Source organism: Dunckerocampus dactyliophorus, chromosome 5 (assembly GCF_027744805.1).
Source record: "Dunckerocampus dactyliophorus isolate RoL2022-P2 chromosome 5, RoL_Ddac_1.1, whole genome shotgun sequence".
NCBI classification, from domain to species: Eukaryota; Metazoa; Chordata; class Actinopteri; order Syngnathiformes; family Syngnathidae; genus Dunckerocampus; species Dunckerocampus dactyliophorus.
Window position 1 is genome coordinate 24048032 of NC_072823.1, and position 19664 is coordinate 24067695.

Genomic DNA, 19664 nt, shown 5'->3' on the forward strand with positions numbered 1-19664 from the left:
TGATGATGCTGGAACTTTTGTTTGGTGCCGTTCCAATGAGATTTATGAAGACGACTGCCTGAAGAAAACATGCAAATTTCCACAGTCATTGATGATATGGGGCTGCATGTCAGGTAAAGGCACTGGGGAGATGGCTGTCATTACATCTTCAATAAATGCACAAGTTTACGTTGACATTTTGGACACTTTTCTTATCCCATCAATTGAAAGGGCGTTTGGGGATGATAATGCATCTTGCCATAGAGCAAAAACTGTGAAAACATTCCTTGAAGAAAGACACATAAGGTCAATGTCATGGCCTGCAAATAGTCCGGATCTCAATCCAATTGAAAATCTGTGGTGGAAGTTGAAGAAAATGGTCCATGACAAGGCTCCAACCTGCAAAGCTGATCTGGCAAAAGCAATCAGAGAACGTTGGAGCCAGATTGATGAAGAGTACTGTTTGTCACTCATTAAGTCCATGCCTCTGAGACTGCGAGCTGTTATAAAAGCCAGAGGTGGTGCAACAAAGTACTATTGGTGTGTTTGAAGTATTCTTTTGTTGTTGTTTTTTTAATGATTCCATAATTTTTTCCTCAGAATTGAGTGATTCCATAATTTTTTCCCTCTGATTGGTCTAAAAAAGTAACTGTTACTGACTACCACATCTTTTTTTCTTGATTTCTTTTAGTGTTTCTTAAAGCCAGAAAGTTGCCATTTGAAATGACTTTAGTTTTGTGTCATGTCTGTGATCTGCTTTTTTTCTACAAAATTAAACAACTGAATGAACATCCTGCGAGACTGGTGATTCCATAATTTTTGCCAGGGGTTGTACTATTAGGTATTCAGCTCCCAAAAGTGTGAAAGCTCTTTAAGCGCTATGCTTTTCTTTCAGAAATATTCCTCCAGCGATCTAATCCCTGACAACCTGCTGGTGTCCTCACATCACAACTTCATGTAACATTTAACTGCACTGCAAAATCCAAAGCAAACTGGGACAATTCAAGTAAGTTATTCAATGTGTTTTATTTATTTGTTCACATATAAAAACAACAGTCACACGTGCTGCATGTCCAAATACAGCAGTGTTAAACAGTTAGCATTTTGGTGTGTAATGTTTTGAGAACACACACACACACACGCGCGCACACAACACATATACACACTGCTACCGTTATCTCAGTGTCAGACAGCACATCAAAAAGACAACATATTTACAATAGAATATTCATTCATAAAACTTTACACTTCATTAGGTGCGCCCACCTGTACAAACACAGTAATGTTGACTTTTGAGAGCTACGAATGTAACAATATGCTTATTATATTATTCATTGTGCTTGCGTAGAACAGTACTTAATCGTACTGAGGGTGGTTTATCATACAGTATTTTGGTTATATCGTCATCACGCGGGCAGGTTAGTCAGTGAGAACCATGAACTCAACAGCAGTATCTAAAGTGTTCACGGCGTTAGCGTTTCTAACGTAGCGTTCAAAGAGAACGCCCCAACCTCCCATCTCGCCATGTTGTAGGGTTCCAAGTGTGCTACTGGGCCTGCGTCACCTGGTTCTTCATCTCCTGCCATTTCTTTTCTCGCAGGCTCAGCTCGGCATCGGAAAAAGCAGCCGGGCCCCAGTTTGTGATCAGCTGCTGCCCCTTGGAACCTGAAGGGGGTAGACGGTAGGGAGATGTGCGTAAAATAATCAACATATTCCAAGTCACCTCCAGCACGCTGTCACGTTGCTATGGTTACCTGGCTGGATGAGGCGCAAGAAGCCCTCGTGTTCTGCTACTTTGTGCTTCCATGTTTTTGTGTTGTTGGTGGCATCTTCTAGCTTCTTCATCACCGTCTGACGTGCACACGCACACACACACACACACTCTCTCTTAGCAGTCTTATTAATTTATCATTCATTATAATGAGTTCATAGCCGTATTTGCAGCTGTGTCTCAATCAGTGCACTTACTTACAGTACACTCAAAATGGTGAGTGCACAGTGCCGGACACTACCCTCAATAGTCGCCATCTTGGCTATGTTGTGAAAGGAGCGAGACTAACTCGAGTGGTTGCAATTCACCATTAAAAAGGAGAGAATAATTGCGATTGTCATTTCTGATAAGTGCCCAGTGACAGTCATGAATTTGGGCAGCAATACCCCACTTAGGAACTAAGCACATAGTGCACAGTGTATAGTTATTTGTGTACTGATGGAAGTATTTCATTTGAGACAGCATATACTGCCTAAAATGCTGCACTCGGAAACTAATGGTGTACACAGTATACTTTGTGAAGTGTAATGATGAAAGCACAGTCGTCCCTTGTTTATCTCAGTTAATTGGTTCCATACCCGACCGTAATAAGTGAATATCCACAAAGTAGGAGTCAATATTATTAAACTGAATATTTTCGTAGTTACAGTATAGAAGACCTGTTTATGACTTTCTATATATGGTTATTACCATTATGAGAGCCCTGTAGACATGAAATAACACCCATATAGTCACCTTTGCGCTCCTATTTTTCTTTGTTTACAACACATAGCTTAACTGTAATGGGCAGGCTACGGGATCACTGAAGGGACACAAGAGACAGTCATGGCTTTAAACACTAGCAAGCTACAGAGCTAACTAGTTGGCCTCCAATTTTTTTTTACTGTATTCTAAAGAAAGAGTTTAAAACTGTGTAGGGAAGAAGGACTAAAGCCAAAAACGTACCACTTCCACACGGAATGGGAGGATTCCCACTATGTTATGTTGTACATGCCATGGCTGACTCCATGCAGTGTTAAGGTAGGGTAATGTTTCATCAGTGTAACATTACTGACGCCTAGTGACCAGAATACTACATATGACTTGTCTTTCAATATTTTTTGACGAGTAATAGGCCATAGTCAACCATGAAACAACAATCATTTATTCATTCATTCATTTTTGAAAAGCCGCAAGAGAGTGAGGGAGCAATGATCGAACCGTGATGTAGCAAGGGACTTGAAGGACGGTATACCATTTGAGACAGCAGTATACTCTCATAACTGGTACACTCGGGAATTGGGGTGTCACAAGATTAAAATGTGACAAGATTTCTCATTCAGAAAAAAAATGTCTCGTGGACACTAGGCCTGGGACCATAAGAAATGAATCACTCATTAGTCGAAACTGTCACCTATGGAAAACAAGCCAACTGTGTTCTGTAGAAAAGAACCGTCTAGAACAAAGTGACTTAGTCCCTTTTTGTTTTGCTCTTAGCCCTGCTATTGGCTGGCGACCAGGCCAGGGTGTACCCTGCCCGAAGTCAGCTGGGATAGGCTCCAGCATGCCCCCGCGACCCTAATGAGGAGAAGCGGCATAGAAAATGGATGGATGGATAAATGAAAACAAACTCGATCATTTAGGCGGCCTAAATACTCTGCCATGTGCATGTGTAACCCGCCCTGCTTCACACTGCCCGCTCCGAGGCTTGAACACAGGACCTTTACAATGGGAGACGAGAGCGCTGACCACAAGACCAAAAGCCCGGACTGTCGACCGCGTGTTCAGTGCAGCTCTCAAGGCAGAGGGAGTGAGGTACACTTGCACAGCCTCACAGGCAGGCATCCGTTACATATATATGTCTACTTTCCTCGTCTCTCGCCTCCAAACAGGCAGGAAGAGAGTTCACTCTGTGCATTGCTTTCAGTACCTTGGAGCGGTCGTTTCATACAACAACGACATGAACAGCGTGAGCCCTTTTGTCTGTCATACAGTCTCTTTGTCTCGGTGGTTGGAGGCGGGGACGCTAGCATACACACAGAGTGCAGAAGAGTGTAACGTAGTAGAAATTAAATTAGTAGATTGCAATATATTGTCAAATATTTTGTAGATTATTTTCATTGTAATTTTAATAAGAGTAATGTTAAAATCTCATTTTGCCTCATTCTCGTAGACCCAATCTCATGTATCGTTTCATCTTGTGACACCCCTACTCAGGAACTAAGTACACAGTGTACACAGAATACTTGTTGAAGTGTACTGAAGAAAGAATTACATTTTAAACACAGCATGTGCATGTGTACTTCCTGTGTGCAAATGCCTCCTAACGTCATGACTCAACAATCTGACAGGAAGTTCCACAGGTCAAATTAAGATTACCATAAATCCTCCTACAGTGGCAAAGATGAATTAATACAAATTTGTCAAAATGATTTAACAGTCTGAGGCTGGTGTCCACCTTATGGACATCTGTTCAGCTGACCTGGTATTGCTCCAGCGCCCCCTGCCTCTCGTGTTCCAGCTGCTTCAGCTGCTCCATAGCGCCCTGCAGGGCGCTCTCCTTGGCGACGCGTTCCTTTTCCAGCTCCTGCTTCTCAGCCTCCGTCTCCGAGATGGTTCGCTGCTGGCGGAGGTGAATCTGCTCCAGCTCTGCTCTTTTGGCAGCCTCCTCCTCCAGTAAGCTGCTCCACACGCGCACACACACACACACACACGCGGTCACCTAACATCAAAATAAACACTTAACGTGTTTTATATGGATTTCATCATATACATTATTTCCAATTGGACTGCAGCCATCGGCCAAGTGGAGTTGACAACTATGAAAGAGAGCTACAAATAGCCAGCAGGTGGTGCTGTGGTGTCTTTTTAGCCTGAGGCTGCTGTTATATGTTCATTTGTGCTAGGCTCACTTTGAACACTCAGCGTCTGTTTGGGTCAAATTCTGCTGACTCACTGAACGCCTGAACCTGTCTCAGTTGGAAAGTAAATGTCAGCAGAGAGGAAGGAAGGTCGAAGAGGAAATGGATGAGCGAGGCTAAACCACAAGCTGAAGATCCGACTGCTTGATGTCGCATGATTCTTGCCATGTATACTAACAATAACATCAAACATCTAGAGATGGACATCTGTGTGGAAATTGCATGTGAGTGCTGAAGCTGATCTTTTCTGCTGTACTGTACAGAAAATATGGAATTTACGGGAAAACAAGTGGCAATTTTATAGAATGTGTCTACAGATGTCCCGAATGAGCTGAACATTTGGATGTTGGACTGCTTTGAAATGTGGAAGTAGTTGGATGTAAAGTATTTTGGTGTGTAAATGTACAGTAACTGATCTTCAGCATTCACACAAGTAACAAAAATCACTTGGATCTAACTTAAAACAATCCACTAAATAAGTCATTTCATGATATTGAAAAATGAAATATAATAATGCCCACCTTGTAACGAGAGAGGCATTCATAGCACAATATGTAATTGTGCTTGTACTGCATCATACTGTAATACCTCATTTAGCTACACGGCAGTCAGAATATTATGTACAGCAGTCAGTAAGTCAGCAGATGATTCCTCCTAAAGTGCACGTGGAACTAGTGACGCTCCAACAGGAAGTGGACACGTTTAGCACTGACCGCGCCTGCAGCTTGCGGACCGTCTCCTCATCCTGCCGGGCGCGTCGCTCATCCTCCAGAGCGTCCTCCAGCCGCCGGTACATGTCCTCCATCTCCTGGACCCGCTGCAGGTACTGCTCCAGCTCTGTGGACTTCTGGGCCACCTGCTCCTCCATCTGCTGCCTCACCTGAACATGCAGACAACACCTTGGTAACACAATCACTGGCTGCACAACTGAAACGTATACCATGCAGCCATGCAACAATATGCTGTGAATTTTAGTTCATACCGGTGAATTTCTTACTTTATAATTATATTGATATTATTGAACTATTTAAATGACTATTCTGTTCAACTCACAAAATTCCGTAAAAATAAAAAGGACGAACAGACGTAAAAATTGTTTTTAGACCTGGTCTAGTGGTTAGCATGTTGGCCAACACAGTAACAGTCTGGAGATCGAGAAGACCTGGTTCTATTCTCCCTTGGGCATCTCTGTGTGTAGTTTGCATGTTCTCCCCGTGTGTGGGTTTTCTCCGGGTCTCCGGGTTCTTCCCACATTCCAAAAACATGCATGTTAGGTTAATTGGAGACTCTAAATTATCCATAGGTATGAATGTGAGTGTGAATGGTTGCTTGTCAATATGTGCCCTGCAATTGGCTGGCGAACAGTCCAGGGTGTACCCCGCCTGTCGCCTAAAGTCAGCTGGGATAGGCTCCAGCATGCCCCCGTGACCCTCATGAGGAGAAGCGGTATAGAAAATGGATGGATGGATGGATGTTTTTGGACATAATTTTCCTTTTTTAAAAGTACGTTTTCAAAAATACCAGTTTGGCACTGGTAGCGGATAATATGTAAACAATACCCAACCCTAATGTGTGTGTGTTGTTCTGTCCATGTACCATTTTCTCTCTCTCCAGGTCCAGCCTGTAACGGTCCTGAAGTTCTGCCTGGGTCTGCAATCGCCGTCGCTCTTCCTCCGCCGCATTTGCTGCTGTTTCCTCCAGAGCCTGATCAGTAAGAACACACCAAGCACCTTAATGGTCTATGACAGGGGTGTCCAAAGTGCGGCCCGGGGGTCATTTTCTTTCCGAAGCTCATTCAATTTTGGAAGGCCCTGATCTTTGAATTTATGGATTGCCAACATGTGGACAAAAGTGTCGGGACATGTTGGAATTAAAAGTGGTGTTTCAATACTGTACTTTTGGCTGTGGGTGGTAGTGGAAAATGTGCTCTTTCAGTGTGATGTCACACAGAGAATAGCTACCATTAGGACCGGTGACTCCTCCAAGGACCATGACGATGTACAGCTGCATTGTGTGTGTGTGCGTGAGCGCGAGACACAATACACTACACAATGTAAACAAACACACTAAAGACACTCCGTTTACTTGTGAATGTCACAGAGAAGAGTCAAGACATTCTACATTCTCTTAAAAGGTTCTATGTGTACTGTCTGTGTGTGTGTGTGTCTCTGCACGTTGACTCTATGTGTGCTCATTGTGCATTCATGCTGTCAACTATGTGGAGACAAAGACTTGCACCTCAATGGCAAATGTTTGTGCACGCAACACAAAGGCAAACGCTGTGGCTATGTTTCAATTGGCACACTTCCATGCTTACACTCAGTCTTATGAGTGTATATTAAAGTGTACTGACTATTCAAGTGCGCTGAGAGAAGTATTCTATTTGAGACACAGCAAAAGTGTGTCAGCCAGCAAGCATAGCCCTAATTCTCACCTTCCCCCCCACCCTAAGTCTAAACCTAAACCACCGCCACTTTTCAGTGGTTACTCCAGCAGTACCCTAAAATAGCATAAAATGTAATATTACGGGGTCCTGCCGGGACCCCTGATGAGAGAGTGGGAGGTTTCCCCCACACCACTGAACAACAGTAAACAGGAAGCAGCCAATCCACACGACCACAGCACGACCAGTCAGTCTGCTTTCAAGATGTTAACTTGAAATGCGTGTTTAATAGAGACTGATGGGCCACCATTCCTGTTTCAATCTGCATTCCTGCATTACAATAAGCCAACATTATGCATGAGTCGGGGGCCATGCTGGGGGAGTGGGTCATGGGGGCGGAGCCACTTATCTATTGGTATTCATGAAGTTGCGTCAAACTCGGCAGCGAGTGTGTGAGTGAAAGCACAAGAGTGTCGTAACCTTGGAGCAATACTGCTATTTGGAATAACAATGGCCGCCGCTCCATTGCCCACCCGGAATGTTGCTCATCAGTCTCAACACTTTGGGATCATGACTTAACATTTTTCACACCCTCTTCCTCCTTCAGTTAGCCTGTGCTGTGTTTCAATTAGCGCACATCCGTACTTACACAGTCTTTTGAGTGCAAAAGTGCGATGAGAAGAAGGGCAAAATGCAGTGCACCGTCAAAGTGCCAGGATGTTGCACTCTCAAAACGCTCAAAGCGATGAGTGCACAGTGCTGGACACTTACCAGCCTCAATAGTCACCATCTTGGCTATGTAGCGAAAACATAGAAAAGATGACGGTGTAATCGCTGTCAATTTTGAAGCAGGGGTTACATGCATGCCAGAAAAAAAGGGGGGGGGGGGGGTTGGGTTGCTGGTAGATATTTTAGATATTTGCTCGTCATTTCCCATAAGTGCACAGTGATTTGGGACAGCGTGACACACGTGCCTCAAATTGAATACTTTGATTTGAGACACAGGATATGTCAGTACACTTCAATAAGTACTGTATATTGTGGACACTGTGTACTTCCTAAATGCACAATTTTTGACAGTGTTGTGCTGTTGCTGCATCTATGACGATTGTAACATTTACCCGCATACTTCTTTTACTATTTTCCACCACTATGGATTGCTCCTCGGACATTATTATTTCAAGTTAGTCCCTTGCCTTCCACTACGTATTGAGAGTGGTAAGCGTCCAGCACTGCGCACTCACCACTTTGAGTATTTTAAGTGCAACATGTGGGTACTGACGGTGCACGGCATTTTGCCATACTTCTCAGTGTGAACGTACTTACTCAAAAGACTATGTACGTACAAGTACAAAGGTTTGCGACTTGACTGTAGTAAATTCAACAATTACTAATGAGAAAGATAGTAATGCAAAGTCATTTAACAGTATGCTCAGGAGGGCAACATACAGTAAGACGTTTCACTGTGACTCAAATGATTTTTAAAATCATTTTGCCGAACTGTATAGGCTTCTTCCTTTGCAGAGCCGTCAACACAGATGATCGCTTAGGTAGTTTTTAGGTAATCCTGCTAACAATGTCAAAGCCCGTGCTTTTGTGCTGTGGTTAAGAAATGATGAGAAAGCGTCACCTTTCTCATGTCCTCCAGCTCATGCTGCTTGGCCTCGTTAGCCGTCTGCAACTCCCTCATCCTCATCTCCAGCTCCTTCTGGTCGGCCTGCTGCTTCAAGCGCAGCTCTCGTCTTTTCTGTCGGGCCTCGCGATGCGGCGCCGGGCGGCCCGCTCGCAGTAGGTTGACGCACGTCTGGATGGCTGCACCACACAACAAATGACACACTCTTTGAACACACCTTCTTGTGTCGTGTACTGTCAAGGAATCATCATACACTCACCCTGCATCCACTCCTGTTTCTTCTTCTTGTCCGACGCGCTGATCTCAAAACCCTTCTGTGAGGATCTGATGAAGAAGAGGCACTTCTTACCCTCTTTGTCTGGTAGAGGCTGCGACATGGAAGACAAAATCAAACAGCGACACTATCATAAACTCACCAAGTGACTTAAGGTGGGTAGAGTACCTAAATTTCCTATTTTCATTGTCAAAACCTGTTATTTTGGTAACCTGCTATCGGGGTACCAAGTGCAGTGTTGTGGTACTAAAAGGGGCGGACCTAGGCACAATACAGTGTGTTGATTGGTGGACAGGTCACTCAGAGAATGGGAAAAAGCAGGACTTCTTGTAATAAAGAGGAGATCCCCACATATTCGCAATTCAGTGTTCATTTTCCTGCAAGTTTGTGGATTTCTGGTTTTAAAAAAAGTTTGAAAACCTGCCCATTCATGCTTTTTTCAACAAAAGGGGAGTTTTTCCACAGAAAACACCTATCATTCACTCTCTCACTAATAATTTATCATGCAGCATACATATACGATGTAATGACATGTCGTCAAGATGGAGGCGCCCTGTGTGGCTATGGAAGCACGAGCTTCAACAGTCAACTTCTTACAATCCGACCTCAAATTGTGCAGCGAGATGAAAACAATTTATTATATGATGGTAAGTTGTTCTGAGAATGACAACAGGCTAGTAGCGTGGATTATGTAGACGCGGCTTTGGAGGAACTCCTGTGGAGCCGCGTACCACTGCTCGCCGCTTAGAGGGAGATGAAGGAGGCCCCACAACAGACGAAGGCGCAGTTGCTGCGCTAGATTGATGACCAGGTTAAGGGCTAGGCTGTGACTCAGATTTCATCTGTTCTATTGGTCATATTTGATTATCATTTATTAGTGGTGAGTACCTATACGTTTTATCATTTCAAATGTGTTTAATAAGTGTGTGAGGCATATTATGGGGTTTAAGGCTCACCTATGCCTCTATGCATTTTGCTTGTGAGCTTACTATAGTTACAAGAGACACTTTTATTGCAGATCTGTTGATTTGAAATCAGAGGAGAATGTCAACGTCAAGCTAGCAGGAGGGTTTGGAGGGAGAGGAGCGAGCTGGCGTAGCGTAGTGGTGCCTCAACGCAGCAGCATAACCCAGACTATTGGAGTGTCAAAAACTGACATTTTTTATGTCTCACTCGGGTGTATTTGTTGGAACCCCCGCAAATGGCAGGGGTCTATTTTATTTTTGATTTACTTTTATGTTTTTACTTTTACATATTTACTTAATTTGTTTACGTTTTTTTTCCCAAAGGAGAAAGTTGCAGCTTTTATTAAAATCAGTAGTGAGCTTCTTAGGGCTTACAGCCAAGTGGATGATTTGACCTTTGCTTCCTCAGCATCTTGTATTTCATTTTGAAAATGATTACAGTTTTTCCTCTACAGAAAGAAAAGTGTGAAACTTTGACAACAATGAATTGATTTTTGAGGTGTTTGTTGTCCTTATGTTTCATGTGGACCACAAATACGGACTATCTTGCCCTTCTGTTGTCACTCGCACACGTTTTTGTGAGACATGCTTTTAACTGTCCAAACACTTGTCCATGTTTGGGTGATCTTCCCACTTAATGCTCAACAAGTTGCCACAAAAACATGACTATACTAATGCAAAAAGGGAACTGAAAATGTGACAATGTGATGGTGCTGCAAAACAAAAGGTGAATGAGCCGAGCGAACGTTAAAAACTGCATCATCTCCCACCCCTTACTTCCCCTGATTACACGCACCTGTGTTTTTAAAGAAAACTATAGCGTGGAGACCTGATGTCCACAAACAGATGTGGCTCCTATGGACGTGGTAATTATGTTGGTCATGTAAAGTCATTAGAGTTATTAGTGTTGGGTCTTCAAACTATATACGCTCCTTGCCTCCACGCTGCAGTGCTGGTCCAACACGATGTCTCCTTTCTTCTCAGCCTGGTCCTCGCTGACGTAGTAGGAGATGGAGGTGGGTTTCAACATGAACCAGCGTTCTGTCCAGTTCTTCCTCTTGTGGCCTTTCTTCATCATGTAGCCCTGCAAGAGACAACAAGGTCTGCATCATCAACACACCAACATTGTTCTGTCGCGAAAAACCATGGGCCATGTCGCTCTAATTTCTTCTTTCTATTGGCCCACAGCACATAGAAATAATATTTAAAGTTGTTATGTTCCAAGAAAAAGTTGAAATGTTTAATGTTTCGAGAAATTACACAAATACTTTTGATTTGCTTTGCCAGCTAAAACACAAAGATCAGATGTAGTCTGTTTTAACTTTAAATATATTTCACTTCTTTGCATATTTTGACCAACATGCTAACATTTTTCTGTATAGGGCCCTCGGTGGGAAATGTTTGGACACCCTGCACCAAACCCAAATGCTCACTTCTCTATGTTGTGTTGCAAAGGGAATTCATCTTAGCCACGTTCAATCAGTGTTTAACTACCACAGAACCAAAAGTCCAACAATCTGTTCTCGTTTCAAACCATCAGGCTGTTGTCAAGCAACCCCAAGGACCCACCTGCTTGAGCACGTCCAGGATGAGCTCCTGGTAGAGCTCCTGGATGCCCATGGACAGGCTCTGGCGGTCCATTCCTTTGCTGAAGTGTCCCGAGCCCACCAGCATGATGAGCTGCCAGGCGCTCAGACTCTGCTGCTGCTTGGAGATCAGCTGCAACTTATAGTCCTCGAAGCGCTCCTCCACCCAGCTGCCCCCCATCGCCTCCGTCAGCTTACGCAGGAAATACTCAATCTGGAAAACATCATCAAGTAATGCAGGGATTGCAAATTGTGCGTGAATGCTGAGAGTTGCCGTCAACTACCCAAAATGTCCAATATGAAGCCTATACGGGGAATGGCATGGCATCATTCCTCATACAAGCACAATTGTCTATCAGCATTCACGTATTTGACACACAATTACTTTCAATACAGCATTCACACTCTAAATGTCCTAATGAACAATAGTATTCATGTGCATACGTGTCTCACACACACACACACACACACACACACACACACACACACACCCACACACAGTCTAAAAAATTGCATCACACTTTTTACAAACTTCCTAATTGACTCTGTTGTTTGTTAAACTGTAAATTTTCCAGCTTTTGTAACAGAACAGGAAGTTGTGAGCTTCCTTCTTCTATCAAGTGCTTGCTAGTCGGACCCAAACTTGCTTCTAGATTGAGGTTCAGTTCTGAATGTGTGTCCAGCACAGGCAGCGGTTACCTCCTCCGTGACAATGACCAGAGGGTAGTGGTCCTCGGACAGGAAGTTGAAGATGCACCAGATTCTGAAGGCGTCATCATTGGAGATGAGCAGCTGGTTCTGATCCAGGTTCTTCCTGCAGCACAAGGTCCAGCACATTCTGTTGAAGTCCTGGAGGTCAAAGTTGTCCGTCACCTGTCACACACACAACGGCATTGGAGGTTTTAGTAACTTTAGTCAATGATGAAAATCCAATATCCAATAATAAGCTACCGGTACCTATAAAGGTTGCCATTTGTTTGACTAGCAGGATTACAAGACAACAGATTCCATGACACTTTGTGGAGGTGTCAATCAAAGGCCAAGTCAAAAACTGTTAGATATTGGTGCAGATGTGGATAAAGTTGTGGATCCAGGATTCTATTTAAAGGACATTTTTCTTAATTTTTAATGAATAATAAGAGTAATGATGTGAATCCATTTGTAGAGGTGTACAATGCAATGCCTTGGCAGAGCTATGTGCTCAACTGGTGTCTTTGCTAACACAAAGAAGTGTGTGCGTAAAAACACACTGAACCAACACGCAAAATAAATCATCTGCTGTGTTGAACTTGCAGAGAAAATGTGAGGAATGCTCTTTCAAAAAGCTCCGTGGAGGGGAAGAATGTTTTTCCTAGAGCAGGTGAACACAATCGTCACCATGGAGACGGCCGACAAGCCGAATGTGCGCTCATGCGGACAAGAGGAACAGCATGTCCCGCTAACTGGCTGCCCACCTAAAATACAGATCGGGCAGGAAGTCTAGTCACTGGTACCCAGCAGTCTGGCCCCACCCACGCCAGGTAGCTACTACAATACAGTGGAACCTTGGTTTTCCTCATTAATCCCTTCCAAATGGCCAAACAAATACAAAAACATACAAAAACACAATACATTTTTCCTATGGGAAATAATGTAAATCCAAATACAGTCGCAGCTCATACAGTCGTCCCATGTATATGTAGTGTGAAGGAAAGTGGGTGGAGGAAGCTACCCAAGAGGCTGCACTGCATGCGGTGATCGCTACAGGCTGCAACAGTACAAACAACAGGTGATAGGCTTTTGTTATTGGCGATTAAAGGCATTTCTCGGCATACACCGATCACGTGATTTTTCATGGAAATCGGATGATACTGATCCGATCAATTGGAGCATATGGCCTAAAGGAAGCCTTTCCAAGCATAAAAATGACTAAATGAACTAAAACACAAATATAAGAGAGTACGAAAACGCATTAACAGACACGTCCTGTAGTATTCAGTGGTTGTCAGTAATGTTACATTAGCTACCACAAGAAGTCGGAAGTAAAAAAAGAAACAAGAAGGGACTCTCCCAAACCTAACGTGTGAGTCTTTATCAGGGGTCACCAACGTTTTTTCTTGTGAGAGCTACTTTTAGAAAATGAAAATGGACAAGTGCTACTCATTTTTGTAGAAATTATTTTCATATCTTATTTCAACCCAAACAAATCAAATATGCTTGTTTTACCAGAACATTCACAAAATGCTGGTATCCACAACTCACATTTTATGTTTCAGAATACTTTTCTTTCTAGTGTTCTCACATTATTAACTGAAAAGCTGAATGAAAAGCAGGCCTGCAGGCGCCTCATGTGGTCGTGGGGGGCTACCTGGTGCCCGCGGGCACTGTGTTGGTGACCCCTGGTCTATATTATGTCTTAATTATTCTTATTATGTCAACTATATTCGGTAATACGAGAGTAAAGGTGACTATAGGGGTGTTATTTCAGAGCTCAAATAATGTTCAAAATCTTATTTAGAAGGTCATAAGTCGGTTTTCTATGCTCCAACTATGAAAACATTCTTATATATATATATACATACATATATACACACATACACATTGTAATATATACCAGACACCCACAAATATGACCACAAAACACATTTTATAGAGAATAATAATAGTTTTACATGTAAAAAATACATATATATGATGAGTGAAATAAACATTTATTGTCAACTTCAGTGGAAACTAGAATCATCAATATACACTTTCATGTGGCTCCGTTAAACTGTTCCTGTAGAGACCCGTGTTAACTAAGGGACTTTTACATTACAACCCTATTGTAAAAGACGCTACCTTAGTACTTTTCTACGTGTTCTGATACTTGCAACTTTCTTTGCAGCCATCCTGCAGGATTCCTCTAAAACTCTAAATATGCGGTGTGCTTGAATGCCTCATCAGCGCACAGTGCAGTGGTTGACAGGAGGAAGAAAGTAGACAGATACGGAGTTGTTAATTGTTTTGTGTGTGTTCTATGAACAAGTAAACCTCACGCACACATACAGTGTAATAAAGATGTTTAAAGGATTCCCTGGCTGGAATCTGTCCCAACTCTACAACAATCATTATCCATTCTTCACAGAGACTGAGTCACACGTGGATGCTTTGTTTGGCCACTCAACTAGTTTGTTAGGTGCACAGTTTGGCCATACAATAACTGAAATAGTGTGCGAAAACCGAGACATATTCATGGCAATAATTTTCATCAAACATCGAGGTTCCATTGTATTCAGCTTTGACCTTTATTCACATTTTAGATAGTCCCAGAGCACTGTGTTGTTAATACTAACGTTCATCCTCCAAAATACAACGTAGCGTACATCTTTGTCCTCACTGCACTGTGTTGTCATTGCGTGAAAATAAAAATATAACAGTGCAGGATTTATGGTACTTGCAGTATACATTAACAACATTTCTGGTAGACATGACAGAGTAGGGAACTTTTGATTTAATGACATTAACACGCTGGGAAAGCAGTAACACACACAGAGGATGTGATGCAACAAACTATTGTGTTCATTTAGGCCCAGTGTGGAAACTTGTGCTGCTCCACCCAAAAACAGATTAGTGACATTTACATCTTTTTTTTTTTTAACCAAAATAAAAGTCAGCTTCCTTAAAGTGCAGACGCTCCACTGGAAGCTTTTTGTCACTTTGCTGGAAACTGCCAGACGAGTCACTGGCTGCGTTTCCGCGGAGACCGGAGTTGTTGTCATAGTAACACTTGCCAGTCCAGTCCAATGCCAATGCCAATGTCTTACTGCCACTAAGACATGAACCTTAATAACAGACCCGAAAGGTTCAATTAAGAGTTTGAATTCCTGCAATAATTTGTACTTTTGTAGTGCATGTAAACATAGTGATGATCAATGCCAGGGGTCACCAACGTTTTTTCTTGCGAGAGCGACTTTTAGAAAATGAAAATGGCCACGAGCTACTCATTTTTGTAGAAGTGATTTTCATACCTTATTTCAACCCAAACAAATCAAATATGCTGGTTTTACCAAAACATTCACAAAATGCTGGTATCCACAACTCACATTTTATGTTTCAGAATACATTTCTTTCTAGTGTTCTCACATTATTAACTGAAAACCTGAATGAAAAGCAGGCTTGTGGGCACCTCATGTGGTCGTGGGGGGCTACCTGGTGCCCGTGGGCACCACGTTGGTGACCCCTGTTCTAGCGGTACCATCATCTATTTACTACAGGAAGATCACCAGTCAGGTTGTTGGTTTCCACGGAAACGTACAGTAGCTACTATACTGACATTTGTCCATCTCAAACTGTTATCTGTCCATTGCCAGATTGTCCATTCATACTCTCCAGTCTCATCCTGGCTAACTCACCACAGACCTCAACAAGGAGGTACTTGTGTGGGCGTGGCCTGCAGCCACATGTTCATTAGGATTCATTAGGACAGTCCAAACACTTCCTCCAACACAAACCTACTCTTTCTTCTCACACACCTTCAGAAACTTCAAATAGACTTCACATTTTAGTTTCAGGTTACTGATGTCACCCACACACACACACGACTAAAGAGTCCATTCATGTGCACAATGTGATGCTTTGTGTAGTCAGGTGACCTTTCAGCCTGTCTACGTGTACCCTTACTGTCAGTGTGTGTCCGAGTTACTGCGTGTACACACACACACTTCAAGTATTTCCTGGTGTGTCTGGGTGGAGTTTCCTTACTTCAGTGTTGCCCTATCTACTGTATAGGTGTGTGTGTATGCGTGTGTAATGACAACACATCCTGCACTTACATCACTAGTTTTGTATTTCCTGCATCAAAGTCTTACACTCAGCAAGTGGCCAAGCTCACTCAAAGACAATAGTTATCCCACCCTGGCATCATGCATACAAAAATACTGGAAAGTACAACAGGTGTCTTTCAAAATGAATAGGGTTCTTGCACTGGCATATGCATAATGAACGTGTGACACAGCAAAAAACCTCTTGACATCATCAGTAAGGGACAGACACACATCGCAATGAATGAGCCGTTGTTCAATGCCAGCCTGACACACACTGATACAAAGGCCACAACATTAGGTACATTGGCATGAACACCAAGTCATTATTGCACATTCACGCCTTTGGCAGAGGACAACCAAACAACAATTAACAATTATGGCTGTACTCTTGTGTAATATAGTGTGTTGTAGTTGTTGTGTTGTAGTATAGTGTAGTGACTTTTGGTTGTTGTTATAGTTTTGTATTGTTGCTGTTGTAGTCTGGTTGTAGTGTTGTGTAGTGTGTTGTGGTTGTAATGTATTTTGTTGTGGTGGTGAGTTGTGGTTGTGTTGTTGTTATAGTGTACTGTTGTTGTGTACTGTAGTCGTTGCTGATGTAGTGTCGTTGTTCTGTGTTGTTGTAGTGTAGTGTTGTTGTTGCTGCTCTTGTAGTGTATGGTAGTATTGTGTTGTGATATTGTAGTGTGGTTTTTGTTGTACTGCAGTGTAGTTGTTGTAGTGCAGTTTAGTTATTGTAGTGCAATGTAATAAAGTTGTTGAAGTGTAGTATATTGTAGTGGTTGTTGTACTGTTTTTATAATTTAGTGTGGTTGTAGTGTAGTTGTAGTGTTGTGAAGTAGTTGTAGTGTTGTGAAATAGTTGTAGTGTAGAGTACTGTAGTGCAGTGTAGTTGTTGTAGTGTAGTGTACTGTAGTGTAGTGTGGTTGGTATTGTAGTTTAGTGTATTGTAGTGTAGTAGTTATTGTACTGTAGTGTAGTGTAGTGTAGTAGTTGTTGTGTAGTGTAGTTGTGTGCAGTGTGCATGCAATGTGACCTTGTCCAGGATGAACTTGTTGAGGTAGGGCATGTATCCTTGGTTGGAGACTGGACCTTCATCATCGTCTTTAAAGTGTTCTTCCAGAGCTACTGGGTCATGTGGGATCTTCATGACAGTACACAAGTTGTGTGACAAAACCTGCAACACAAACATTGAACACAACGTCAACGTAGGCCAAGTAGGTACCGTGCAGTGGAAAAGCCGCATGGTATAAAAGCAGCCCCTTTTTTATATATTCATTTCTATATAATAATATTTAGATCTAATAAATAGCTATAATAATTAATACATGTCTATATAATAAATATGTGTGTACTTATTCTTTAATCAGAAAAAAGATGAGTTAGATTTATTTCATTTTCTTTTCACTTATCACTGCACAAGCTACACTTTTCCACTCCCATTTGAGTGAGTTTCAAAATAAAAGCACAGCTTACCTCGACGCCTGTCGGACTGGCTGACTGATGTTGAAGTAAGCAAAACAAACTAAGCACTGATTGCACATTTACTTGTGACTTTGTCTACACACATAAGGTGGTTGGGTGATAGAGTTTTTCAAGCTACGGCAGTTTGCTGACACAGCCAATAAAAGGCTGATTCGTGCACATTCATTCTGCTCATCATCATATTTCATACTCTTATCTAACAGAGGTACTGTGCTAATTTCCTTGTATGTACTGTTTGGAAGCTTATTTTGCACTGAACAGGAAGCCACTGTGTGCATGTTTTAATGCTGTCTAAGTAGACAGTAGTTATGCTGTGGCTTAGTGATAATGATGACATTAATGATACTACACATGTTCACATAAACTGACCATGTTTCATAGAAATGACACCTTTGGCTCTTACATTTTATGTTGACTAAAGCAGTCGACTTTTAATAATAACAACAACATGGTGGCCCAGGATCCATCCATCCATCCATCTTCTTCCATTTATCCGAGGTTGGGTCGCGGGGGCAGCAACATAAGCAGGGAAGCCCAGACTTCCCTCTCCCCGGCTACTTCGTCCAGCTCCTCCCGGCAGATCCCAAGGCGTTCCCAGGACATAGTCTCTCCATCGTGTCCTGGGTCTTCACCAAGGCCTCCTACCAGTCGGACGTGCCCTGAACACCTCCCCAGGGAGGCGCCCGGGAGGCATCATGACCAGATGCCCAAGCCACCTCATCTGACACATCCCTGACTACACATGTCGACATAAACGGACCCATTTCTAAAATAGAAATTACACTTAATTGCTCTCACATTTTATGTTGACTAACGCGGTCGACCATGTACTGTATCTCAGCGTCCACTTTTCATACTAACAAAACACGGTGGACTAGGACTTGATGAATTATTTGACATAGACGAGCTGTCAACATAAGCGGGTATTAACCCAATGCTAGCACATCAGGTGGCAGCTACAGGTCATAGTTTCTCTGTGAAGAAAAATGACTTCCCTTTTTATTAGATAAAATTGAGGAAATAAGTCAGTAGCGCAAAATAAGTAAAGCGAAGTATAAACTATTATTGGCGTTCATTCAAATGCTTTGGCTTCCCCGCCCCCCCAACGCCTTCCTGTGTCCAATAACTTATTCCCTCAGTTTGTAAACTATACAACAAAAACAATACATAAATACAACAATATAGTATATCCAAACAACAACAAAAGCATTTGTCTTCTGCGCTTGTGAAAATTAACACAGAAGAGAAGTGAAAAATATCGATCAAATACTACTCTGGTGTCAATAATATCTACATTTGGATCAGTCCAACCCCCTCTAGCTAACGGTCGCCTGGGGACTTTTGCTGTGCCCCCTGCCACAGGCATCCACTTCTACGCCCCTGACGTTTAGCAAAAAAAGCCATCAAGTGAAAAGTTTTTAACATCTTTAACATGAATTACGCCTTTCAAGTTATGTATGTGACCATGATGGCGCGTTCATGTAATCGAGACGTTTCATGACGACTTTGCTAACCTTTAACGACAATCTGACGACGTTTATGTTGGACTTAATTAATTGAAATACGTGCCATCAATGCTGTCAAAGTGTGTGTGTAGCAAGTGTGCGTCATTCATGTTTGTTTGTTCTTGTTTTACCTTCAGTTGAGATTTGGACACCTTGCCGCTGTGGTCCACGTCCAGGGCTGTGAAGGCGTGCCAAATGGACTTTAACAGGTCTTCGCGCGCAGACATTTTCACTTGTTTGACCTACTTAGTTACTTTAAGTACACGTTACTTTGCTACTTCGATAACTTACAAATTACTTAGCAGCCAAACGCTGGAAAACCCGCAGAAAGACTGTCAGCCAGCAAGCCAGCCTTCCTCCTCCTCCTGTTCCGCTCTTTTTCTTTCTCAATAGTGGAGTGGA

At 42.6% G+C, this 19664-nt stretch overlaps 1 protein-coding gene across 1 annotated transcript; it reads right to left on the bottom strand.

The window, feature by feature from the left end:
* Positions 1 to 1020: 1020 nt before the first annotated feature.
* On the bottom strand, positions 1021 to 19664 carry swap70b (switching B cell complex subunit SWAP70b). The gene is made up of 12 exons (XM_054777452.1): positions 19394 to 19664; positions 17309 to 17449; positions 12191 to 12364; positions 11475 to 11705; positions 10843 to 10989; positions 8926 to 9034; positions 8664 to 8845; positions 6247 to 6354; positions 5364 to 5530; positions 4212 to 4410; positions 1734 to 1830; positions 1021 to 1644 (listed from the first exon to the last, which is right to left on the bottom strand). Exons 1-12 carry the CDS (start codon positions 19487 to 19489, stop codon positions 1526 to 1528), a joined length of 1770 nt encoding a protein of 589 aa, XP_054633427.1. The 5' UTR covers positions 19490 to 19664; the 3' UTR covers positions 1021 to 1525.

What these genes read in the sequence shown, in the direction of transcription:
- swap70b (XM_054777452.1), bottom strand. Translation starts at nt 19,489, where the DNA reads ATGTCTGCGCGCGAAGACCTGTTAAAGTCCATTTGGCACGCCTTCACA. An exon ending in TGGTCATTGTCACGGAGGAG is followed by an intron (nt 11,706 to 12,190) that starts GTAACCGCTGCC and finishes GATGTTTTCCAG; the next exon opens with ATTGAGTATTTCCTGCGTAA. An exon ending in GTCCGCAAGCTGCAGGCGCG is followed by an intron (nt 4,411 to 5,363) that starts GTCAGTGCTAAA and finishes CGTGTGGAGCAG; the next exon opens with CTTACTGGAGGAGGAGGCTG.